General features: G+C 39.0%; 2 protein-coding genes across 2 annotated transcripts in view; one reads left to right on the top strand and one right to left on the bottom strand.

Annotated features, from left to right (window-relative positions):
- The window catches only part of NDUFA9 (NADH:ubiquinone oxidoreductase subunit A9), a 40,902-nt gene extending 24,858 nt beyond the window's left edge, over positions 1–16,044 (bottom strand). The window contains exons 1-4 of the mRNA XM_024569699.4: positions 15,904–16,044; positions 13,523–13,693; positions 13,107–13,204; positions 1,520–1,611 (exon numbers count right to left, since the gene is read on the bottom strand). Of these exons, the coding sequence (XP_024425467.1) occupies positions 1,520–1,611; positions 13,107–13,204; positions 13,523–13,693; positions 15,904–15,952 (410 nt within the window). The 5' untranslated portion in view covers positions 15,953–16,044. The remainder of the gene's footprint in view (positions 1–1,519; positions 1,612–13,106; positions 13,205–13,522; positions 13,694–15,903) is intronic.
- Positions 16,045–16,101: 57 nt separating this feature from the next.
- The window catches only part of AKAP3 (A-kinase anchoring protein 3), a 42,047-nt gene continuing 32,065 nt past the window's right edge, over positions 16,102–26,083 (top strand). Inside the window, exons 1-4 of the mRNA XM_024558225.3 lie at positions 16,102–16,624; positions 21,524–21,631; positions 23,038–23,137; positions 23,587–23,688. Of these exons, the coding sequence (XP_024413993.2) occupies positions 23,593–23,688 (96 nt within the window). The 5' untranslated portion in view covers positions 16,102–16,624; positions 21,524–21,631; positions 23,038–23,137; positions 23,587–23,592. The remainder of the gene's footprint in view (positions 16,625–21,523; positions 21,632–23,037; positions 23,138–23,586; positions 23,689–26,083) is intronic.

The raw sequence follows: 26,083 nt of genomic DNA, 5'->3' as shown, positions 1-26,083 counted from the left end.
GGTAAAAAGAAACTGAAAAGTCATTTAATCCAGTAACGTTGACTAAATGCCTACTCTGTGTTACACTGTTAGTCATTATGGTGGATATAAAGTTGACTAAGACTCTCCAAGTCGTCAAAGAACTTAAGAACATTTGATGAGGCAGACATCTACAAATAAGTCTAAGTCAAACTTTAATAAATTTTAAAGACAGTTGTGGACAAAGTGTTGTGGAACTACAGGTTTTAAACACCTGTTCATAAACAACTCGCACAATAACTAAAAAGAAGTGTTCAAAACAGTACTCACGCTTTCTTCTATAAACAATGTGAAAAACAGATCTAGAACACCGTCACACCACAAAAACCAACGTTCATCTTGCTGACAGTGGAATAGGCAAAATTCTCCTACCTAACCACATCCCAGCTAGACCGATCCAAGCACAGGGCCAATACCGGTCATCCTGTCCAGTTGATACCAACCACACTGACAAAGTCCATATGGACTTTTTATGGGCCGCACATCATACTGCTTACTTACACCAAACTTATGCAACTAAATCCCCTAAGGGTGAGGGGGTCACTGGGTATGCAAATGGTTGGTGTGTAAATGCTTATTGATGGGACTAATTTAAAATGTCACCACTATAATACCTGACATATAGACAGTGCCCAATAAACATCTACTGAACCCTAAGATAGCATACTGTTGGGAACCGCCCTGCCTGATTTCAGAAGCTGTAACCCTCCATGGCCACTAAGGAGACAAAGCTTATCCTCCTGGCAGGGGCGCCACCTCTGCCCCCCTTACTTCACCCTGCTGTGCCTCAGGAGGATGACTGGTTAGTCAATGATGGGTAAGATTCCTCAAGGGAGGAACAACCTAAGACAGGCACGATCGCAATGGGGCCAACAGGGAAGGACTTGGGGGACTACAGAAAAAGGGGGTGATGGACCGTCACCCCTCGGCTTTGACATAGCCTGAGTCCTCATTCTATCTGTACAAAGTCTCCTAATCTCTTGGCTGCCCGCATCCCCTCCGCATCCCCCGCCTCACTTAAGCCCAAACCAATGCTGGAGGCAGGTGTGGCCCTGTGCTGGAATGGGTGGTTTCCCAGGGCCATGAGGCCTAAGAAAGAATGCATAAAATCCTGTGAAACCTGTTTTGCAAAGAATGCCCTCAATTTAAATAAGGGTCCAAGCATAAAATGAGTTTATTTCTCCAAAGTTTCATGGGCCTTTAGCTATCTGACCCTGACTCAGAAGAAGCCCTCATAGTTCTTTGAATGTTATCTATTGTTTGATCATTACTGCCTGACAATGATTGATGAGCTTTACGCCCTGTATTCCTAAGCAAATTAAACCCAATAAAAGCCCATTGAGGAACAGGCTGATGGCCCTTCTCCTTTGAGAGATTGGCCACCTTTCCTCCCCAAGTAGATCACATCTTAGTAGAATTATTCTCATCTGTGATGGGCGGGGCTCTGTGGGCGGGGCCCCCCCACAGCATTCACAAAGAAAAAAATGAGTCAAAGGCTTACTTGGTTTCCCAGTCTCGCCCAACAAGATTGATGACCACATTGCTGTGCTCCACTGCTCTTCGGATGGAATCTTTGTCTCTCCCATTCCATTCCTGTAACAGCAACAGTCAATCAGAGGAAAGCCTAAGGGGTGCACCCTAGCACTTAACATTTCTGTAGGGCCCTGCTCTCACCCCCACCCCTACCCTCACTCCTTGGCAAACTTCAAAATGGGCCATCTGTTATAGTCACAATACGGTGCCATTTCATACAGGTCCCATTTATTAAAACAGAAATGATTCTGAGGTCCCAAATCCCCTGCTGATTCTCTGACTCTTTTAGAGACAAACAGTTGAAAGTCTACTTTCTTTCTTTATTTGAATGGTGGAACTAGTAAGAGAATACTATTCATTTTTAATAGGGCACATCAATTTTTGTCATCTAACTGTCACAAGTCTGTAGAGAAATCCAGTAATCAAATCCCCCTCCTGAAATATAACCAAAGAACCAAGGATCATCTGGGAAGTAAACTGATTTTTTCTTTTCAGTGGCAACCAGTTACAGACTGAAGATAAGGAGTGTCTCTTAAAGGCTAACAATAAATTAGGAGCATTCATAACAATCTTAATATTTCTTTTAAACTCTTTTCTCTTTACAATCTCGGATCTAGTCATTTCTACTTTAAAGAAATGAAAACAACAGTCAAAGAGAAGTGACCTGCCTAAAACTCTGGGCTTAGCCAATGGCAGATTTTGGCATAGGACTATACTTCTGAGCACCATAGAGGACTTCAGTAAAATTGATGATTCTTGTCCAAAATAGTTACTGGGAATTAAATAATCCCAGAAAAAGGTATACTGGGATTACAAAGTATTCTATGGTAAAATGAGATGATTTTTAAAGCATTTTAATGAAAGATAATAAAAACTTCATAGGGTCAAATACCTGTGTAATGTAGAAAAGAGTAAAAGGTCTACAGAAATCAGATTCAAAAACAAAAAGATGAAGCCCTCAGGAGGAAAAACTACTTAGAAAAACTAGTTAGGATAGAGAGCAGAGTGCAGGAGACAATATGGAATAACAGCTTTGGAGTCAGACAGGAATGCAAATTCCAGTTTGCCATTTACTAACTGTGTACAAATGATCTCTCTAGCCTCCATGTAAATTTTGAAATTACAGCCCAAGACTTGGGGTTATCATGAAGATTATGTAAAATATACATAAAATCTGCAGCACAGTGACACACTCATTTAAAAAAAGAAAGAAACAGAAAAATCAGCAAAGAGAAGGGAGAAGATGGAGGTGAAATAGGTGGGAGCCGAGACCACTTGCTCTTGCACCCAACTCAGACACTTAGCTGATCTTATGAAAAACAAAGTTAACACTCAACAGACTCTTGGCTGATATGAAGTTTGGAAGCCGAAGAGTACAGAGGACACTTTAAAATGGATAGTAAGAAGGTTTTATAGGTGGACTGGGAAAGTCCCCAGTGTGGCATCAGCAACTGTGGCTGCTGCATCACCAGCATATGTGGAGATCCTGGTCAGAGATGGTAGCATAGTAGCTTCCTCCCCTCCCAGGGTTGGGAATCCCCAGACCCTGCTGGGAGCAATTTGAATATGCAAAGTCATCAGGGAGAAGCAGGCTACACACACACACACAGCTAGCAGCACACCCTAGGGGGAGGCCGACTGGGATAGTGCCAGAGAGTGAGAGAAGTGCTGTCTGCACCTGGGCCACAGAGGGCCACAACTGGCCATGACTGAGATAGACTCTTGACTTATTGGAAAGGTGGAGTGTGTGGAAAGCCGTGCACTGCAGTGGGAGCACCCAGAGAGACGTTTTTAAAAAGGGGAGCTGAGGTGTGCTGGGCAGGATCCCTGCATGCACAACTGCGCTGCCAAGGAGGGAGGATTGTGGATGCAGTTTGCTTCCACACTGTACACCCAAGCAGATTAATTAAAGGAGTGCAAAGCGAGGTGGTTTCTTGGCCCCAGACCAGTGCAGCAGCGCATAGTAGAGACTGCAGGCCACAGCATGGACAGCGGGACAGCAGGCTGGGAACTGTGCACCTGAGATTGAGGCCAGACTGGGCCCCCTTCCTTGGCAGAACCTCGGGGAAGGAGAAATTGAGCCCAATCCCCACCTCCTACAGGAGCAGGGAAGATCTCCAAAACTGCTGGGCAGCCTTAACAACCTGCAGGGGGCATTTCCGCAAGAGGAAGACAGGAAAAGGAAGGTCTAAGAGACCCCATTTTGAATTCCCCACAGGGAGACAAAGTACACTGGGTCCTAAGGCCCTATTTCACTGAGGCCCTAAAAGCAGGAAGTTCAGAAAGTGTGCAGTAAGGGAGATTCAGGGCCCCACTCAGCCTCGGCTCCAACACAGAGCTACATCAAGCAGGAGAGGGCTGACACTTTTACACAGATTGCCTCCCCCCACCATGAAACAGACAGCTATTTAATCAGAAACTATACATTACTGGTAATAAACTGGGACAGACTAAGATGGGAGGTGTAGGGGCAGGGGGAATGCACCCACAATTTTCCCAGAAGACTAAACGGTGCCTCCCAGGGGAGATGCAGAAGCCTCATCCTCTGGATTACAACAGAAGCTCCCTCTGCAAGGGAAGGAGACACAGGCAGTATTGCCAGAAGCTGGATGACCCACGTTGGGACCTTGAGCTGACAAAAACCCAGAGGCTATCCAGAAAGAAGTCAGAAGGTGAACACCAACAGCTGAGCCAAATTTCACCTCACTCTTCCTTAGAACTTGCGTGTTTTTTTCCTTTTCTTTTTCCTTTTCTTTTTCGTTGTTCTCTTTTCTTTCATATAGCCTTTTAATAGTTCTTCTCTCGCTTCAATCATATTCCACCTAACTCACCACTCTTGGTCTTTTATTTTTTATTCAGATTATATATATTTTTTCATGTTACTGTTATTTCAACTCTTACATAGCACCCTTCCCTGGTCTTACTCCATTTTGTCATCTTCCTGACCTTTCTCATTGTTGTTACAAAGTTTATCTTCTCCCATGCTACGCCATGTTCCTATTCCTTACTCTTACTATTTCTCCTCTTCCTATCCTTGCAAAATCATTCTTTCTCCCTTAAGTCAGCTCACATTCTTTCCCCCCACTCTTGTAATAGTCTTATATCCTTTCCACCTCTATAAATTGTGGCTAGTTGAGTGAGGATATCATGGTTATTGCTGTTCTTCTCTAATGGAACTCCTATTCGTTCACTATTTGTTTGTACTTTAAATTCCACAGGATACTCTCCCCGTCTCCCTCCGTTGTGCCTTCCCTCGCCCTTGATCAGTTGAATTAGGAATTTTATTTTAGTTTTTTTTCCCCTTTCTTAGATTGGGATCTACTCCTAACTCTCATCACTCAGCTGTGTTGCTATTGATACTGCTGTGATTTTCTGCAATTTTGTTCCTGTTGGTTCAATACCATTTTAATTTTACTTCAAACCTCATGGTATACTCTTCCCATTTCTTACTCCATTTTTGCCGTCACCATTCCATATTTTATGTACATTTTAAATTTTGTTCTCTCCCATTCTTTACCTCATTTTGATTCCCTACTCTTATTATTTCTCCTCCCTCTTCCCTTTGTGAAAAATGATTCACAATCATTTTTCCCTCTTTTAGTCATATCATATTCCCTTTTTCCTGTTTTATAATATCCTTAATCTCTCTCCAACTTTATTAATCTTTCCTCAATTGCTGTTGATATTGCTGATGTGGTAGGGGTTTTTTTGTCTTTTGGGTTTTTTTCTTTCCTGGGTTTGGATTTCTGGTAATATTGCTTTGTTAACCAATACCTGTACAACAGCATACAAGATGCAGCCAGAGTTGTGACTACCAGTAAGCCAGCTGGAGGGGAAAATACACCAACATATGTACCACCAATAAGCAAAGCCCAGGTACAACAACAGAACTCACACAAACTGAATAAAGGGGAACCTTAGGGCATCCAGATAAGGAGATGAAAGAGACTGGACCACTGAATCCCACAGAACTCCTATCACAGAAATTTACGCAACAAAGACAGGCAGGCAAAGCAGAGCATCCTGAGACAAACAAAAACAAATGAAAAGAGTCACCTAAAATAGGGAGACAAAGAAAGAACCCCCAGTCAAAAGGAATGGAGGAAAAAGAGCTTAAATAAAATTGAGGCAAGCAATCTATCAGACACAGAATTCAAAAAAATGGTTATAAGAATGCCCAAGGAATTCAGTGACAATGATAAGGAACTGAGTGGGAACTACAACAGCATTAAAAAAGTAATAGAAACTATAAACAAGTACCAGGGAGAAATGAAGAATACAATATCTGAAATAAAAAATACACTAGAAGGAATTACAAGCAGGCTGGATGAAGGAGAGGACCAAATTAGCAAGCAGGAAGACAAGGTAGAAAGAAATACTTAAGTAGAGCAACAAAACAAAAAAGACACAAAAAGTATGATAGTTAAAGTGAATTTCAGGACAACATGAGACATAACAACATTCCCATCATAAGAATATGAGAAGTAGAAGAAAAGGAGCCAGGGATAGAAAACTTGTTTGAAAAAACAATGACGGAAAACCTCCCTAACTTCATGAGGGGAAAAGTCATGCAAGTTCAGGAAGCATAGAGAGTCCCAATCAAGATGAACCCAAACAGGCCTACTCCAAGACACATCGTAATTAAAATGCCAAATATTAAAGACAAAGAGATAATCCTAAAGGTAGCAAGGGAGAAACAGATAGTAACTACAAGGGAGCTTCCATAAGGCTAGCAGCTGATTTCTCAACACAAACATTACAAGCCAGAAGGGAATGGCAAGAAATATTCCCAGCAAAGAAAAGCAAAGGCCTGCAACCAAGACTACTCTACCCAGCAAGACTGTTATTAAAAAATGGAGGGAGAACCAAGAAATTTCCAAGACAAAAGACGACTAAAAGAATACACCTTCACCAAGCCAGCACTGCAAGACAAGCTAAAGGGAATGCGTTAAGAAGATGAAGAAAAGAGTGAGAGAGAGAGAGGAAAACAGCTACAAAGGGAAAAAAATGTCAATGAATAAGTACCTATGGGTAATCTAAAATGTAAATAGATTAAATGTTCCAATCAAAACATAGGGTTGTTAAATAGATAAGAAAACACGACTCTGGATATATGCTTCCTACAAAAGATCCACCTCAGAACAAAAGACCTACACAGACTGAAAGTAAAGGGTTGGAAAAAATATTCCATGCAAATGGACAGAAAAAAAAAAAAAAAAGCCAGGGTAGCAATACTTACATGAGACAAAATAGATTTCACAACAAAGAACATAAAAAGACAGAGAGAAGGTCCATAATACTTAAGCGAAGAATCCATCAAGAAGATATAAACATAAACATACATGTACCCAATATAGGAGAAACCCAAATGTATAAGGAAAATCTCAGAGAACTTCAAGAAAGATATAGACACTTATACCAGGGGATTTTAACACCCCACTGTCAAAAATGGATAGATATTGCAAACAAAACATCAACAAGGATATTGCAACATTGAACCATGCCCTAGATCAAATGGATTTAACTGATATATATAGAACCTTTCATCCCAGTGAAGCAAAATACACATTCTTGTCAAATGCACGTGGAACATTTTTAAAGATAGACCACATGATAGGACACAAAACAAGCCTCAACAAATTCAAGAAAATTGAAATCACATCAAGAATCCTCTCAGACCACGAGGGCCTAAAACTAGAAACCAACCTCAAGGAAAAAACTCAAAAACACTCAAATTCATGGAGATTGAATAGCATGCTATTAAACAATGAATGGGTCAAGAACGAGATTAGGGAAGAAATGAAAAAGTTTCTGGAAACAAAAGAAAATGAACTCACAACTGTCCAAAACTTATTAGACAGAGCAAAGGCAGTCCTTAGAGGGAAGTTCATAGCAATGCAGATCTACCTAAAAAAGATAACATTTCAAATAAACAACCTAACCCTAAATCTACAAGAACTAGAGGAACAACAACAAAGACAGCCCAGAGCAAGTAGAAAGAAGGAAATAACCAAGATCAGAGCAGAATTAAATGACGTAGAGACTAAAAGAACAATTCTGAGGATCAATAAATCCAGGAGTTAGTTCCTTGAAAAGATTCACAAAATTGACAAGTCTTTAAGCACACACATCAAGAAAAAGAGAGGAACCATATAAACAATATCAGAATGATAGACGAGAGATTACAATAGATACCACAGAAATACAAAGGATTGTAAGAAATTACTGTGAAGAACTATATGCAAAGAAATTTGAAAACCTAGGTAAAATGGACATATTTCTAGAAAAAATGTAATCTTCCAAAACTAACTGAAGATGTTGAAAGCCTGAATGGGCAGGTAAAAGCAGATGAAATCAAAGCAACAATTAAAAAACTCCTGGCACACAAAAGCCCTGGACCAGATGGTTTCACAGGAGAATTTTAGAAAACATTTAAAGAAGAGTTAACCCCTATCCTTCACAGACTACTGCAAAAAATCCAAGAAGAGGGAAGACTCCCAAACTCTCTTTATGAAGCCAGCCATCCCAAAACCTAATCCCAAAACCGAATGAAGACGCAACAAAGAAAACTACAGGCCAATATTGCTGATGAACAGAGATGCTAAAATCCTTAACAAAATATGGCAAACCTCATGGAGCAATACATTAAAAAGATCATATACCATGATCAACTGGGATTCATCCCAGGGATGCAAGGATGGTACAATATTCGCAAATCAAAAAAACGTAATGCATACCAGAAACAAAAGGAAAGACAAAAGTCACATGATCATATCAATAGATGCAGAGAAAGCATTTCATAAGGTTAAGTACCCATTCACGATAAAAACACTCAGCAAAGTGGGAGTAGAGGAAGCATACATCAACATAATAAAGGCCATATATGAGAGATCTACAGCCAACATCATAGTCAATGGGCAAAAACTAAAAGCTTTCCCACCAAATTCAGGAGCAAGAAAAGGATGTCCCCTTTCACCACTTCTCTTCAACATAGTATTGGAATTCCTAGACACAGTGATCAGACAAGAAAAAGAAATAAAAGGCATCCAAATTGGAAAGGAGGAAACAAAAGTCATCATTTGCAGATGACATGTCAGTGTACACTGAAAATCCTATAGATTCCACCAAAAAACTACTTGACCTAATAAGTGAATTTGGCAAAACAGTGGGATACAAAGTCATCATTCAGTAATCAAAGGCATTTTTGTACACCAACAATGAAATATCAGAAACAAATCAGGAAATAAATGCCACTTGATATAGTAACAAGAAAAAAAAAGTATCTAGGAATAAACCTAACCAAAGAGGTAAAACATCTGTACTCAGAAAACTCACAGCACTGAAGAAAGAAATTAAGGAAGATACAAATAAATGGAAATATATACCATGTTCATGGATTGGAAGAATTAACATCATTAAAATGTCCATACTACCCAAAGCGATTTATAGATTCAATGCAATCCCTATTAAATACCAATGACATATTTCACAGATATAGAGCAAACATTTCAAAAATTTATATGGACCCATAAACAACCCCAGATAGCTGCACCAATTTTGAGAAAGAAGAACAAAGTAGGAGGGATAACAATACCTGACATCAAACTATATTACAAGGCCACTGTAATCAAAACAGTCTGGTACTGGCATAAGAACAGACACACAGATCAATGGAACAGAATAGAGAACAAAGAAATAATCCCAAGTCTCTATGGTCAATTAATATTCGACAAAGGGGGCAGAAGCATACAATGGAGTAAAAATACCTTCTTTGATAAATGGTGTTGGGAGATCTAGACAACTACATGCAAAAAAATGAAACTAGACCACCAACTTACACCATACACCAAAATAAATTCATGATGGGTAAAGGACTTAAAATATAAGTCACAACACCATAAAAGTCTAAGAGGAGAATATAGGCAGGAAAACCTCAGGTATTCTTTTTTTTTTAAAATATATTTATTGATTATGCTATTACAGTTGTCTCATTTCCCCCCCTTCACTCCACTCCATCGTGCCCACCCCCTCCCTCCCACATTTCCCCCCTATAGTTCATGTCCATAGGTCGTACATATAAATTCTTTGGCTTCTACATTTCCTATACTATTCTTAACCTCCCCCTATTTTCTACCTACCATTTATGCTTATTCTCTGTACCTTCCCCCCCATCTCCCCCTCCCACTCCCCTGTTGATAACGCTCCTTGTGATCTTCATTTCTGTGGTTCTGTTCCTGTTCTAGTTCTTTGCTTAGTTTGCTTTTGTTTTTGTTTTAGGTGTGGTTGTTAATAACTGTGAGTTTGGTGTCATTTTTACTGTTCATATTTTTTATCTTCTTTTTCTTAGATAAATCCCTTTAACATTTCATATAATAAGGGCTTGGTGATGATGAACTCCCTTAACTTGACCTTATCTGAGAAGCACTTTATCTTCCCTTCCATTCTAAATGATAGCTTCGCTGGATACAGTAATCTTGGATGTAGGTCCTTGTCTTCCATGACTTCAAATACTTCTTTCCTGCCCCTTCTTGCCTGGAAGGTCTCTTTTGAGAAATCAGATGACAGTCTTATGGGAACTCCTTTGTAGGTAACTGTCTCCTTTTCTCTTGCTGCTTTTAAGATTCTCTCCTTCTCTTTCATCTTGGGTAATGTAATTATGATGTGCCTTGGTGTGTTCCTTCTTGGGTCCAACTTCTTTGGGAGTCTCTGAGCTTCCTGGACCTCCTGGAGGTCTATTTCCTTTGCCAGATTGGGGAAGTTCTCCTTCATTATTTTTTCAAATAAGTTTTCAATTTCTTCCTCTTCCTCTTCCTCTTCTTCTTCTGGCACCCCTATGATTCAGATGTTGGAACGTTTAAAGTTGTCCCAGAGGTTCCCAAGCCTCTCCTCATTTTTCCGAATTCTTGTTTCTTCATTCTTTTCTGGTTGGATGTTTGTTTCTTCCTTCTGGTCCACACTGTTGATTTGAGTTCCAGTTTCCTTCCCATCACTATTGGTTCCCTGTACGTTTTCCTTTGTCTCTCTTAGCATAGCCTTCATTTTTTCATCTAGTTTTCGACCAAATTCAACCAATTCTGTGAGCATCCTAATTACCAGTGTTCTGAACTGTGCATCTGATAGGTTGGCTATCTCTTCGTTGCTTAGTTGTATTTTTTCTGGAGCTTTGATCTGTTCTTTCATTTGGGCCCTTTTTTTTGTCTTGGTGTGCCTGTTACGTAAAGGGGCGGAGCCTTAGGTGTTCACCAGAGTGGGGTAACACTGGTTGCTGTGCTGTGATGCTCTGTGGGGGAGGGGCCAAGAAGGAGCAATGGCGCTTGCTCCACTGTTTACCGGATTTAAGTCACTCCCTCTGCTACCCACAATCAAACTAGGCCCCTCTGGTGCTGATTACTGAGTGGGTGGGCTTGTGCACACTCTAGGTCCCTGTGGGTCTCTCCAACGAACTCTCCTATGAGGCTGGGAGTTTCTCTCGCTGCTGCCTCAACCCCCACAGGTGTTTTCAATCAGAGGTTTGAGGCTTTATTTCCCCATGCTGGAGCCCTGGGTTGTGTGGTGTGCTTCGCTCCCCCGCCATTCCTCCCAGTTTATCCATGCGCGAATGTGGGACGTCGGGGTCTGCTAGATGCCGCAATGCCTGCCCAGTTCCACAATCCGCCACCTCGCTGGGTCCACCAGTAGCCACCTTGCCACGAGTCCTCTCCACCCCTACTGCCCGTCTCCACCCCTCCTACCAGTCTGGATGAATGTTTCTTCTTTACATCCTTCATTGTCGGACTTCCATAGTTTGATTTTCTGTCAGTTCTGGGTGTTTTTTCTTTTTAAATTGTTGTTGTCCTTCTTTTGGTTGTGCGAGGAGGCGCAGTGTGTCTACATACACCTCCATCTTGGCTGAAACTCTTAACCTCAAATATTCCATGCAGCAATATTTCACCAATAAGTCCCCTAGGTCAAGGGACATAAAGGAAAGAATAAACAAATGGGACCTCATTAAAATAAAAAGCTTCTGCATGGCTAAAGAAACAGCATTAAAATGCAAAGAGAACCAACAGTATGGGAAAACATATTTGCTAATGATACCTCAGACAAGGGCCTGATCTCCAAAATATATAAAGAACTCACAGGACTCCACTCCAGGAAGACAAACCACCCAATTAAAAAATGGGCAAAAGACTTGAACAGACACTTCTCCAAGGAAGACATACAGAGGGCCCAGAGACATATGAAAAGATGCTCAGCATCACTAGCCATCAGGGAGATGCAAATTAAAACCACAATGAGGTACCATCTCACACCAGTCAGAGTGGCCAACATAAACAAATCCACAATCAACTGTTGGAGAGGATGCGGAGAAAAGGGAACCCTAGTACACTGTTGGTGGGAATGCAGACTGGTGAGGCCACTGTGGAAAACAGTATGGACTTTCCTCAGAAAACTAAAAATGGAACTGCCCTTTGACCCAGCAATTCCGCTGCTGGGATTATAGCCTAAGAACCCTGAAACACCAATCCAAAAGAACCTGTGCACCCCAATGTTCATAGCAGCACTATTTACAATAGCCAAGTACTGGAAGCAAACTAAGTGCCCATCAGCAAACGAGTGGATCCAAAAACTATGGTACATTTACACAATGGAATTCTACGCAGCAGAGAGAAAGAAGGAGCTTATACCCTTTGCAACAGCATGGATGGGACCGGAGAGCATTATGCTAAGTGAAATAAGCCAGGCGGTGAGGGACAAATACCATATGATCTCACCTTTAACTGGAACATAATCAATAGAAGGAAAAAGCAAACAAAATATAACCAGAGACATTGAAGTTAAGAACAATCTAACAATGGTCAGGGGGGAGTGGGGAGGTGACAGTGAGGAGAGGGGATTACAGGAACTACTATAAAGGACACATGGACCAAATCAAGGGGGAGGGTGGAGGTGGGGGAGGGAGGGGGGTCAGCCAGGGTGGGGTGGAGGGATGGGGAGAAAGGGCACACAACTGTAACTGAATAACAATAAAAAATTAAAATTAAAAAATATATATGTAATGAATATTAACAAATATTAATGACATATTGAATATTATTTTCTTCATACTAAGTCTTTGAAATCTGGTGTGTATTTTACACTGAACAGTACATCGCAAATCAGCGTGGCCACATTTCAAGTGCTCAGCAGCTACATGTGGCTAGTGATTAGCATATTGGACAGCACAGGTCTATAGCAGGGCTGGCAAACTATGACCCACACACAAATCTAGTCTACAGTTTAACTTTGTCAATAAAGTTTTATTGGAGCACAGCCACTTCCATTCTTTTACATTTTGTCTATGGTTGCTTTTGGGCTACAAGGGCAGAGCTGAGTAATCATGACAAAGACCCTATAACCCACAAAGCCTAAAATATTTACTATCTGGACCTTTCCAGAAAAAGTTTGCCAACTGCCAGACTAGAGTTTTCAACTGTGGAATGAAACTGCTGCTTTATTTACTGCCTCTCTCTCCTAAAAGTGATCTTAGTGATTTACATTTGTCCACTCCAATAATCAGTAATACAGGCTCTTACCAGAAAGATAATCTGGCCCAGGTCACCCATAGGACGAAGATGCATGGTGTCATATGTATCACACCGGTAGGGTATGATCACTTGTGACCCCATACGTCCTAAAAGAGAATGGATTGAGACAAGGATCAATGTTAACATAATATAAATGCAATATATGACAGTTGTTTGGTATTTTGCTGTGTCAGAGACGCCATAACTCTTCAGAGTCCTCAATTCTTATTTAAACATCCTATATAGGAAGTATGAGGAAGTATGGATGCTCTCACAATGCTCACAGTAGACCAAAATTACATAAATGCAAGATATGAGTTATTTGGAACACTGTTAAAATGAAAAGAAACATAGGTCATGGCTTCTCATTAGGTAACCCTAATAAATGGCACCGGAGTACACTAAACTCCGGGAACTTTACTTACCAAGATGGTTGACAACATATCGGCCCAGGTACCCTGTTGCTCCAAACACAGTGGCCACGACCCCACTGACCGAGGAACGCCCCCCCTTCCCATGAGGTCTGAGTGCATGATGAAGCTGGCGCTGGGGTGGGCCAGGAAACACGGATGTGGCTAATGCAGTAATAGAAGAACCTTAAACGAAAGCCCAGAATATACAAAAATGGAAAATGTTAATATAAAAAGTGACTATGAATACAAATAGCTTCTTTTGTTAGAAAACTGTTAACATTATTTTGCTATCAGTATTTTCATTTTGCTTACATTAAAGTTTAACTTTTAAGTTAAAAGTTAAAATTTATATGCCAACAGCAATAATAAACACAATTCATTACAACAAAGTCTCTGTAGAACATAAGGAAATACATAAAAAGTAAAGTCCCTGCCCTATAGGATGAGATTTGGGTAGGAAGATGAATCACATTAAAACAAAACATTACAGTTACAACTTAAGACAGTATAAACCTCTACGGTGAAAGGAACTGAGGGAATTTAAAGTAGTAAGTTAGATAATCATAAGGAAGGAATACAGGATGAAGTGTTTTGAGAAAGGCTTTAAAGAGTAATAACAAAGAATAAGTTTCCATGAGAAACACATTAACACATACAATAATAGGAATGAATTAAGTCCAGTACAGGGTATAGCAAAAGACTTACCTGGAACAGACTTCAAAATTGAGATGAATGAAAAAAAAAAATTGATGACAAGGGCTGCAGACAGAGGATTATTAGTAGACAACATTTCTTTTTTTAGAGAGTACAATTCAGACTTAATATAAAAGTAGGTAAGTAACAAAGAAAGTCAGTCTTTGTGTTTTCTAGGAATGGCTTTCCAGTGGCACTCTTCCCAGAAACCACTGTTTCTTTTCCTATTCAAAAGTATGGAATTGAAGAAAAAGCCTAGTTTACTAAACCCACAGAGATTAAAAACAAACATTGCAGATCAGACACACAGTAACAAAATAATAACTAATGGCTAAATTTACAAAGCTCTTACCAGGTGCTTCATATTGTTTCTAAATGCTTAATAACTATTATCTTACTTAGTGTTATCTTTACAGGCACTTCACAGATGAGAAAGAGAAACTAAGGCTCAGAGTGGTTGAGTGACTAGCCCAAAGAGCCAGCAAAGAAGATTAAAAAGCAGCCCAGTGAGGTAAGAGAAAAATTAAAAGAAAATGATATACAGAAACCAAATGAAAAAAAGAGATCAGCAGAATACAGTAGTCCCCTTTTACACTCATGGAATATGTTCAAAGACCTGCAGTGGATGCCTGAAACCACAGACAGTACCAAACCCTGTATGTACTACTGTGTTTTGTTTTCTCCCATATACACATAGCTTTTCATTTACTGGAGGCATTTTATGGCTGCTCTTCGGCATATCCTAACCACCAGCATTACTAGTCTTGATCTTTGGAGCCAGTATTAAGTAAAATAAGGGTCACTTTGAACACAAGTACTGCAATACCCTGACATTCAGTCTGGTAACTGAGACAGCTAATGAGTGGGTAGCTTTACAGCATGAATAGTCTGGACAAAGGGATGATTCACATTGTGACAGGACGGAGGAGAATGGCATGGGAGCTCATCCGCTACTCAAAAGGACATGAAATTTAAAACTTATGAATTGTTTACTTCTGGAATTCTCCACTTACCATTTTCAGACAACGCTTACGCAAATCCTAAGATAACCTTTACTCCTCTTCCCTTTCCTTTCTATCAAACTCCTGATTCTTCTCTCTCCAAGCACCCCTTGCTTCCCTAGGCCCAAGCACCTCGACTTAACACTTTCTACATCTATAGAGTTGCTTCTGATTTAGAGAGTGCTTTTATAAATACTACTTCACTAATCTTTTCAGAAACTCCCTGACATTGTGGTGTTATCATTTCCAAAGTGACACGAAAAATCTTGAGACCGATTAAGGGTTTGCACAAGGTCATAAAGTCAATCTATGAAGAATCTTCTCTCCACTATCTTTTCATTCCCTCTCTTTCAGATTCCTCTCCCGGCTCCCTGCCCCCACATAAACATTTCTCAGAACCCCACACTCTTACAACTCTATGGGAAAGTTGATTCTCTGAATCCTTTATACGTCCCCCACTTTCTCCTCTTCCCTTCCCGATGCTCACGTTCTCTCGGTGCAGACCCCTTCCCAAATACACGTTTTAATATGTGAGCCGGGAAAGCGTTAAGGAGAAACTGGACCGAGGCAGGTCCGGCCCTAGAAAAACTAAGGTACCCAGAGAGTCAGCATGACCGCTCCAGCACGGCGCCACTCCCAAAACTTTCGATCCCCGACTTGGAATCCCAGCCTGGAGCCTGTATTCCCAATGACACTTACGTGACATTGGCAAGGCCCGGACAAGCCGCGGGTGAACGGCGGCCGCCATCTTCTCCCACAATCCCCCGCCGCCGGCGTTCCGACTAACTACGGCTACAAGGTAGGGTCAAAAGTAATCGTCCGTGAGAGTGTGCGCAGGCGCTACGCGGGAAGAAAAGGGGCGGGTCAGAGACTAGAGCGTGACTGCGGGCTGGAGATAGAGAGCAAAACGGAAGGGTGCTGTTCTGAAGGGAAGGGGGAGTAAAAAGAAAAGAATTCTCACCTGACAGGAAAGACCGTAAAGACCATCTCGTTCCCGAGAAACTAGAAGTAACACCAGTAACTGGCTCAAGGGCGTACAAAATGGCAGAACCTGAGCTCACCGTTTCTGCCTCTCAGTTTATAATTTCGTGAAAATGTCAGAGAAGGAAGCCCTGGTGAGACTAGGGGAAGGTGGAGGCGTGGCCCCTGAACTCCGGACGTTCTTAAAGGAGATAACTAGGGTCCAGGGGAGCGGTTTTTACAAGGAAGGAGTGGGGCGGGGATGCAGAAACAAAGGGAGAGAAATAGAAACGAGGATATGCACGTCGAATTCACCGAAGCATATTCTCTATTCTCTCCTCGAAGCCTCTGTTTTTCACTGTTATCTTTTTCCTGGCACGCTGACTCAGATGTCTGCACCAGCTCAGGTGTGCTCTCTGGAAACCTCCTCAGAGAAGACTTCTCTGACATCTTATCCAAGGTGGTCATCATTCCAACTGTCTTTTATTACCACGTATTTATCAAAGCACTTATCACCGCCTGACATATAAGCCCAGGGATTCTTAACCTAGAGTGTGATTAATGAGTGGACTTCAGGCAGCCTATGAAATTTCTGAAATGTTAGGTAAAATTTAGTAGACATGTAAGGTACCTGCACACTTTTCTAGAAAGAAACTCAAGACGGCCGTCTCTGGAGCAATGGTTTTTGTTTTGGTTTGGTTTGCTTTGTTTGTTTTAACTGTGGACTCCTTTAATAATCTGCATCGTTTTAGAGGCTGAGGAAATTCCAGAAAGAGTAGACAGAACACTTGCGGTTTTACATAGGTTATTCTGTTCAACTTTCAAGGTCCCTGAGTAGGAGCTGGCAACCAGCAACCTGTCCTGGGACATCACCTTGGGCTTATCAGAAAACGAAGGAGTTTAGGGGACCTTTGTAGACTTGGTAATTCTTCCGCACTTTGTTGTTTCAGGGAGAAAGGCGTGTGCGTGCTGGGATGGACAAAGATCTGTAGTGAGTAGATTGCGCATAATTAAGCTCGTGAGAGTGGTTTTCTCCACCCCACCCCACCCCCACTGTTTACTGAAGTGTCACCTACCAAACTGAATTAAGAGAAAACTCCTGAAGAAATTTCATCAGAGAAACTAATGCTGTGCTGTCTCCTATTTCTTGGTCTTATTCTGTGTTCAATGAACACTCAAAATTTGGTTCACATTTGATTCTGGGGTCCATATAAGTAACATACTTTCCTGGTTTTAATAAATTGACAGACCCCTATGAACAGCAACCTCCTATCACCGCCAAACATTGCCGGTTAGTGTTCTTTTATATCTCCAAGTCGAACACTGCCCTGTGTACTAAATACTACTTTCAATGTAACATGATATAGTTGAAAGAGCATTGACTTAAAACTTAGAATATTAGATCCCAGTTTTAGTTCTACCAGTTATTAGTTGTAATCTGAGCAAGATTCTACCCCTAACAGGGAAATTCTTGCCCTCTTACCTCAAAATGTTATTATGAGGATCAGATAACAATGGATATGTAAGTGCTTTGTCAACTGCAAAGTGCTATATGTGTATATATGTAGTTCTGTTCAAGTACCTCTGAAGTATCAAAATCACAGAATGTTAGAGCCAAAAGGGATTGTAGGAGATCAGCGTGCCCAACTTCTTTATTTTAAAGATGAAGAAACTGAGACCGAATATAAAAGATCATCAATAAATAATGTGTTAAGGAAATCCTGTGATAAATCAGTCAGTCACTTTTGAATTTGTTAACAACTTTAATCCTTATTTTGTGGCCTTGATTAGAGCTTCTTTTTGCTTCATGGAAACTATGGATCAGCCCTATATTTAATCATTAATTAAGAGTACTAAAGGTAACATTTCCAAAGAGAATGTACTACTAATAAAGTCCTCCTTAAGCCTAAAAATTGCCAACCAAATGCCTCTTGGTCTGATTTATTCCGCTACGGTTGGAGGTGGAGGTCTTGCAGAGGATGTGTGAATGCTACTGTATCTCTGACCATCTAAGATGAATTATAAACCAGAGGTGGTCACTTGAGGCAAAATATCTCAAAATTTATTTTTTACAAAAGGTAAAATGTTTATAAAGAAGAAGAGTCTAAACTGGATCCCACAAAATGAAGTGATTCCATGGGCTTTGTATAAAAAGTTAGTAGACCCCCCCCAATCCTTTTAATTCTTATTCTCTGCATCTATTTGGATTTGTAAATACATCATACTTACTGTATTGTTTTAGGTGGAAATCCTTTGGCAAAATTTTCCCCTCCCATATTTCCTACCTAAATTAGACACTTAAAGAAGAAAATTAATTAAGAGAAAGTTAACCCAGTTCTTCCAAACTAAGCATCAGAGTCTTGTAGTATACCTTCACCCCTCCTCCTGTCCTTTGACGACACAATTTCTAGTAGCCTCACCACTGTTGCTATAGAGACAGTGATATCACCAGTTGTGATTCTGATGTCACTCACCAGTCCTAACAAGGGGCAGGTACATGGAAGGCTGGAGGAGGAAACAAGATCTTGAGCTGAGCAAGAACATCCCAGCATCTTCGTTGACTTTAAAAGTGTATTCTGGTGTCTTCCGTAGTCACTATTCCAGTACTACAAAGGTAGGATATCCCACTTAACTGATAAAACAGCTCATTTTCTGATCCCCTATAGTTAGTTAGTTACACGGGAAAATTCAGTGACAAGTGATGGGTCTCTGCCCAGCCCACTTTAACTTTACATGAGTCTTCTGGAAATATGTGAACTCACTTGGCAGCATTGCAGCTAAACCTACTATCTTTGCTGCTGAAGTTTTTATTTTGTTACAGGTTGGCCAGACTTATTTGCCCATCCGTTTGGGGATATTACTGGTTCTTACTCCCTGCTTCTTAGTTTTATGATGAGACTGGAAGCTCGACTCCCTGCTGACTTTTCCTCTTTGTGTGCCTGTTGTAAAAGTTCTTTCCAGTGCTCTGATACTGAAACCAAACTGGTATAGCTCTGAGTCCCAGTTCTTATTCACTTTCATCCTCTCGCTATTATTTCTGAAGCCTTGACTAAATAACAGAACTGGGAAATGGCAAGATATATAGATAATCATGTTGAGTAAGTGTCTCTCCTAATAGGGCACTAGAGGAAGAATCTTTTACTAAGGGAAAGTGAAAATGAGATCCACAGGTGAGCTTAACAGTGAACAGTACAATTGAGAGAGAGATACACACACACACTTCTAATCCTTATTTAAACAAAATCAATTGGAAAAGATTTCAACAACTTAATTTGTTGGGCATTTAACAACATGCCAAACACTTAGGGAATGAGAGAGAAAAAGAATTTATTTGTATGTATTCTTTCTTTAATAAAATCTGATTAAACTTTAAAACTTGATCAGATATGTATCAACTTTACAAAAGCTTCATGTATTCCACCTGTAATTTCAGCTTTTCTATGAATTTAGGAACTTTGAGTAAACAGGAGCCTCTTGCTTATGGTGAATACAGGAGAAATTGTCTTGAGATAGAGCTACGGTTTGGGACACAGCAACTGTAACCACATCCCTGTGTTGTTTATGCCCTTCTTGGCTGACACACAATCATTTGCACTCCTCCTCAATTATTATTGAAGTAATAATCACACTGGCATTTTTAGTAAACATTAAGGTCAGTCTTATAATTGGCTGGAGGATCCCTCTATTGGCCATAGAAAAATTTCCTGGCTTCCAGGATGTTAACCTGCAGACCTATAATATTTAAAGGAATATATCCACTAGTTTTAATATTCCCCCTATGGGTCTCTGTTTCCTAAATGAGGGAGTGAGAATAAATGGTTTCTAAGGTCAATTTGTCTTTATACTGTATGTATACATTTCTTTTCTCATCAAATTTAGTACATAACACAAAGCAACCTTTTTTATTTTCCACCCTAACTCAAGGATGTTATTCACCAACTTCGAAGTTAAGAAATTATGTATCCATTCATTGGCTAAATTAAACTCTTCAGATTGTTTCCCCTTTTTTCCATTTCCTTATGGAAAATGTATACAGATTTAGAAGTTTAAATGTCATTATCATCAAAAAGTATTTGATTACCTCTTTATATATATACACTATTATCCAGGATAACTTAGGGAAGTTAAAGTTTAAAACAAGCTTATTGGATGCAAATAAATATAGAAGACATAGAAAAATAGAATAAACGCAGGACATGTAAGTGAAAGTGTTTGCTGGCTATATATGACTAGTAAGTGTACTTTCTGTTTGTGAAAGAAGTACAAGAGCACTTCAGAGACGTTGATTTATTAGTATTACTGGAATAGGAAGGTGTGTTAATAAATCATTGAGTATTTACATCTTAAATCTCTAGGGTGAAATTATCCCCAAATGGAGTCAAGCTTTAAGAAAGCCTAATTGTATGGCTTACCACCATAGCAAACTTGCACAATTTTTTTTCTCATATTTTCCAATTTAAGAAAGAAAAATTGAGCTATCTGGAATTAGAAATAAGCAGTATTTGTATGTATTCTTTCTGCACACAATTATTAAACACCAACTTCAAGATACTAGCTACTATGAGGGATACCAAGATAGGTAAGCAAATGCATCTGCCCTCTTAAAGCTAGCCATACTAATAAAGGAGATGGAATATATGATATATGTGAACAATTAAAATGCTAAAGGAATATAAAAATTGAAACAATATATGATGGAAACTTTGATAATGGAATGATCACATTCAATTCAGTATCTAGAAAATATTTCATGGATGGGTAAGATTTGACCTGGACTATGAAACAAGGTAGGATTTAGAGGGATTTTTTAGGGGGCTGGGTGGATATTCCAAGAGTATAATACTCTAATGTCTTCTATTTAAATGTCTTAGTAGAGGTAATATATGGAAGACAATTGATCTGGAAGCTGATTATGACATTAACTATTAATTTCCTTGTATAGCATGAGGATATATAGTTCTCTCAAGTCCTTAAAGGAATACTTACAAAGTGTTTTGAGATCCATGATTTCAGCGCACTTATTCTCCATTCTAGCTACGTATCTACTTCCTTTTCAAGCAAGTTTGAAGTTAGGCTAAAAACTTTCAGTTTCCTCATTGTTAAATAAGCCTATATATCAATGATTTGAAAGTGAAAAATAATCATTTCAGAAATTACTGGCCAGAAGATGAAAACCTTTTTTCATCTGGAAACCATCTGACTGTGCCAAGAATAAGATCTGGACTTTAAATTTGGTGTCATCTTCTGATTATCCCTTATGTACTACATGTGAAAAATAATGAGTCAAAATCATTATTTGGTAATAAGAGCAATAGGGTTCATATGTAAAAGTAGTCATCTTTGTGTTTTTCCATTGCAGATTCCTTATATTACATGGCAGGAGGAGTGGGTAAACTTAGAGATAGGAAAGACAACAACAAATTAATCAAGAGCTTTCTTCATAACGCAGAATCTGTCCTCAGTAAGAGTAAGTGATCACATAATTTCCTTTTTGGGTTTAATTTTCATTCTTTTTCATTGTGATATATAGCTTAAATAAGTCAGTAGGTCCTATTGATTTAGTCATTTTCTATTAGAAGTCATTTATTAAGATGAAATATAAACATTAGTTAATAGACTTGCATGTCAACACTCCAGAACAGTCCATTTCCAAGACTTCTCATTCTTTGGCCAAGTAGTAGTACCATCCATTTCTTACTTTATGGTAATGATTCAGGCATAAGAAATAATATGAGGTTTAACTTCATAGACATTAATAGCTTCCTCATTGGGGTTAAAAATAACATTAAAAAATAACAAAAAAAGTTATAAATCTCAGAGAAAATTTTTAAAGAAAAGAATATATAATTATCTTTCAGGAGTTAGCCATCTGTCTCAGAGAGGATCTCCCCCATAAGCCCAAACCCAGGTATTCTCAATTCTAGATGTGTGTTAGAATCATCCATAGAGCTTTTAAGAAATTCAATGCCTAAGTTTCCCTACCTAAAACCATTGAAATAAGATTTTCTGTGGGGTGGTATCTCAGATTCAGTATTTTTTAAACAGCTTTCTGGGTGATTCTAATCAGGGTGGAGAAACCATTTCTTACCCAAGGAATCATATTACAGTGTCAGGAAGAGTAAAGGAAACTGTTTCCTGGGCTCAGAATCTGAATCAGTGTTTGGGGTGTTAAAAACAGGTTCAAATCCTATGGGAACAAAGCTCAAAATTCAATGTCACTATGAAAAATAGGATAAGCTTTTGGACTTCATTTTAACAGAAGTTCAGTATATTTGTTCAAATCAAAACATGAATATAAGTGTATGTTTCACAAAGGTGTTTGAGGATGTTGGGGAAGGAAAAATTGGCCATCTTATTCTATCTTGCTTATTGAAAAAATACATCAAAGCAACATTTATAGCGAAGGGAGCTATCAGTGTGGAAGCCTAGTGATGGAAGTTTGGCACTGAAAGGGGGAGAGAAGCTTCTCATACCTATAGATTATCAGTGGGAAAATATCATAGTAATTAGTCATGTTCCCAAGGACTATCAAATAAGATGCTATGAAAGGTGGATGAGAATAAGGCCAAAGGAGTATTTTGAATAAGGGCTGTGATGCTCAGGTGTGAAGTGAGAGGACAAAAGCAGCAAGAATAAGCAATTCTTTCAAGAAAAATGGCTATGAATGACAGCATGAGGGAGGCTTGTGGTGCAAGGATACAAGTGAAATGAATATCAGCTTTCTGGCTTAGAAGACCAGATTAATGTTGGTGTCATTACAGAAATTAGAGAATAGAGGAAAGTGTTAGGAGGGTTATGAAAGAATCAGCATCAGCAAGGGTATTGCTGCCTCGCATTGGGTGGTGCATATGACATCTCTCTTCTGCCATTCAGAAGTTTGGCTGAACCAGTGAGCAGAATTTCTCCAGGATCGTTGGCTAATTGGAGGAGAGATTGATCTAAGGAAGAACTACTAGACTTACTGCTAATAAAAGTAAGTTAGTGGTCTATAAATTAATTAAAAACAAACTGTATATTACTTCACAAAATAGTTAGTGGGGCAAAAACAGGCAGGGAGAAGTAAATTAGCTCTATTTTTATCATGTTGAATTTTGACCATCTACTGAAAATCCAAGATGTGGAAGGGACATCAAGCAAGGACGCAAGGGCAGGACATGGCTGCTTAGGTTCCTTCATGAACAAATGTATATTTAAGCACCTCTTAATAGCCCAGGCACTGACCTTAGCAAAAGAGATAAAAGAAATCTTTCTGTAGTTGGGAGCTGAGGATGAAGATATTCAGAGTTAGATGAGTTTGAAATAGCTCTTGGGACAGGTCTCTATTGAAAGCATAGATCCTATTTTTCGCACCTCAACTATTCACCTTTTTCTCCTTACTTTTATACAACTTGCCCTTCTGATGACCATTTTTTTTTTTTCTAGTTCCAGATGTCGGACAGGGTTAACTGGTTGCAAAGCCAAAATGGGGTATGCAAAGTTGATGTCTATTCACCTGGAGACAGCCAGCCCCAAGACTGGAAAATGGTAAGTTGTCAACCTCCTTGCAAATACTGGGTCAGCAATATGTGGAGAGCCATTAAGAGTAGCCTCATTTTCTCTGTCCCATCAGCCACTTATTTTTGAAGACTGACTTCTTGAGGGGAGAAAATGAATTCCTTAAGGACAAAGACTTTCCATCTATAATATTTGGAATACATTCCTATAATATGGTGTTTATTAGGAGAAATATGCTGTAATTAATGAAAAGCTATATATTACAGCTGTAAAAGTTTGTTCATAAAAAGTATTTCTGAAATGTAGGCTGTCTAAAAATTATCAGAACTTCAAAAAAATATTGTCAGTCTGCCTTCATTGTTCAACAAACATTTATTAAATATTTACTAATATCAGGCACTTAAGTCAGGATCCAGTCAGAAGATGGAAACCACACCAGTACTTTAATGTTAAAAGTCTATTTATTAAAGGTGGTTACCCAAGTTAACTATGAAAAGCTGTAAAGAGGACTCTCAGAGTTCTAGAAGTAGCAAATGCAAAAGCAGTTACTACCCCTAGGCTAAGAGACAGTTAACAAAGAAGAAACTAAGAATCCACAAAAGTTCCCTGCCAGAGGGTATAGGTAGGCCAGAACAGAAGCCTTTTCCTCCTGCTCTGACCAGAGAGTATCCTGCAATGCCTTCTATTAACAAAGCCAGAGGCCAAAAGAGAAATGTTTAATGGATCCAGTTCCAGTGTCACAAAGCAAGACAAAGAAGGATTAACTTGAAGTTGAGAGACAATAATGGATAAACTGGTGTTGACTCTTAGAGTCACATATGTAAGAATAGACAGAATTCCCACCCTTTAAGGATTTTGTAAACTAGTAGAATCACTATTGTAATCCTTATCCTTAGTATCAAACACTTATTTGCATGTAATGTTACATGACCCATCTTCTGTTTGTCCAAAATGTATTTAGCCTATCTTTATATAGCCTCAGAGATAAAACATTTACATATCTATGTAAGACATTAAGACTATAGATAATAAATATCCACTTACTATACAGTAAGTGCCAACCAATGTGCTTCTACTAGATCTTTTATTTACCTCTGCTTTTATTTAGAAAAACAAAAGATGGATGAGTTTCAACATTAAATCAAATTAACGGAAATTTCTTCATGTTTTATTAAGTGAGAAGCACTCTGGGGAATGAAAAAAAATAACAAAACAATTTCTACTCCCATAGACTTTACCATTAATTTGGAAAAATAAAAAATATACATGAAAATATAAATGTAATTTAAAAGCTCTAAGTAACTGGCAGACACTAATTATAAGAAATCTATGATAATTCACCAAAAGGATTTTCTGGATAATAATTGTGATAGGTGTTTAAAGAGCACACCATTTCAAAGTGGGAGATAGGGCAAGTTTTATAAGTATGTTTAATTTAGCTAGAAGTGAAGAAGAATAGGATAGAAGATATATACAGCATGGGCAAAAGTAGATTTATGGTTGCAAGTACACAAAACAGTTTAATCTTGTATTATTATTTATTAATTATTGTTTTATTTCCCAAAAGAACAACTGTAAACCTACTTTTGCCATACCCTGTATGTTGGCTTAAAACTAAGTTACTGAAACAAAAGATGACTGAGGAAACAAAATTAAACCCCTTAACCCCTTTCATATTCTTTGTCAAGACATGAAAATTTTCACTGACCTTAATTAAGAAAGACTCAGAAATAATTTGATATCCACCTTCCCCAAGTGCTCAGGTTATTACTACATAGGAAGAGAGATAAAGGTTGCCAGATATCTAAGGGCCTTGGAAGATATGGATGTTTGGTTGTACACTGCACTGATAGAAAAACAAAGGTGGGTCATCTTTCAGTCAGTCACTGTAGCTTCATCAACCATTTTTGCAAAATTCTTCTGGATCACGTGGATTAATGGACATAGGGTACACACACTTTAGGTTTAAAAAACATAGACAATAAAAACCTATAAACACAGCAAGTTAAGACAACTCTTTATACTCCATCAAAAAGCTCTATGCCATGCTGTAGGTTTGTAGTTTTACTTAAAATACTATGGAAGAATTGAAAAGCATAGAAGAATAAATCCCACATTTGCATCAATAAGACTTACCTGTACTGTTTAGTTCAATTATGGAAACATATCTGTTTGCAGAGAGTGTATCTTTCTTTAAGTTACTACTTACTATTAAGGGATAATTTTCCAAAAAAGGGTAAAATCAAGATTCCCAATCAGATATGAAAATGAATGCATATTAAAGATTTTATTCAAGTCTTTGATGAGGAAATTGATGAGGTGTTAAAACCAGTTCAAAGGAGAATAAAAAAGATATTTATAGATTAAGAATATTGAAATAAGTGCACAAATAGAGGCAAAACTGGCCTTTCCACAGTGGGGAAGA

Source organism: Desmodus rotundus, chromosome 3, assembly GCF_022682495.2.
Source record: "Desmodus rotundus isolate HL8 chromosome 3, HLdesRot8A.1, whole genome shotgun sequence".
NCBI lineage: Eukaryota > Metazoa > Chordata > Mammalia > Chiroptera > Phyllostomidae > Desmodus > Desmodus rotundus.
This window is presented reverse-complemented; position numbering and strand designations above follow the sequence as displayed.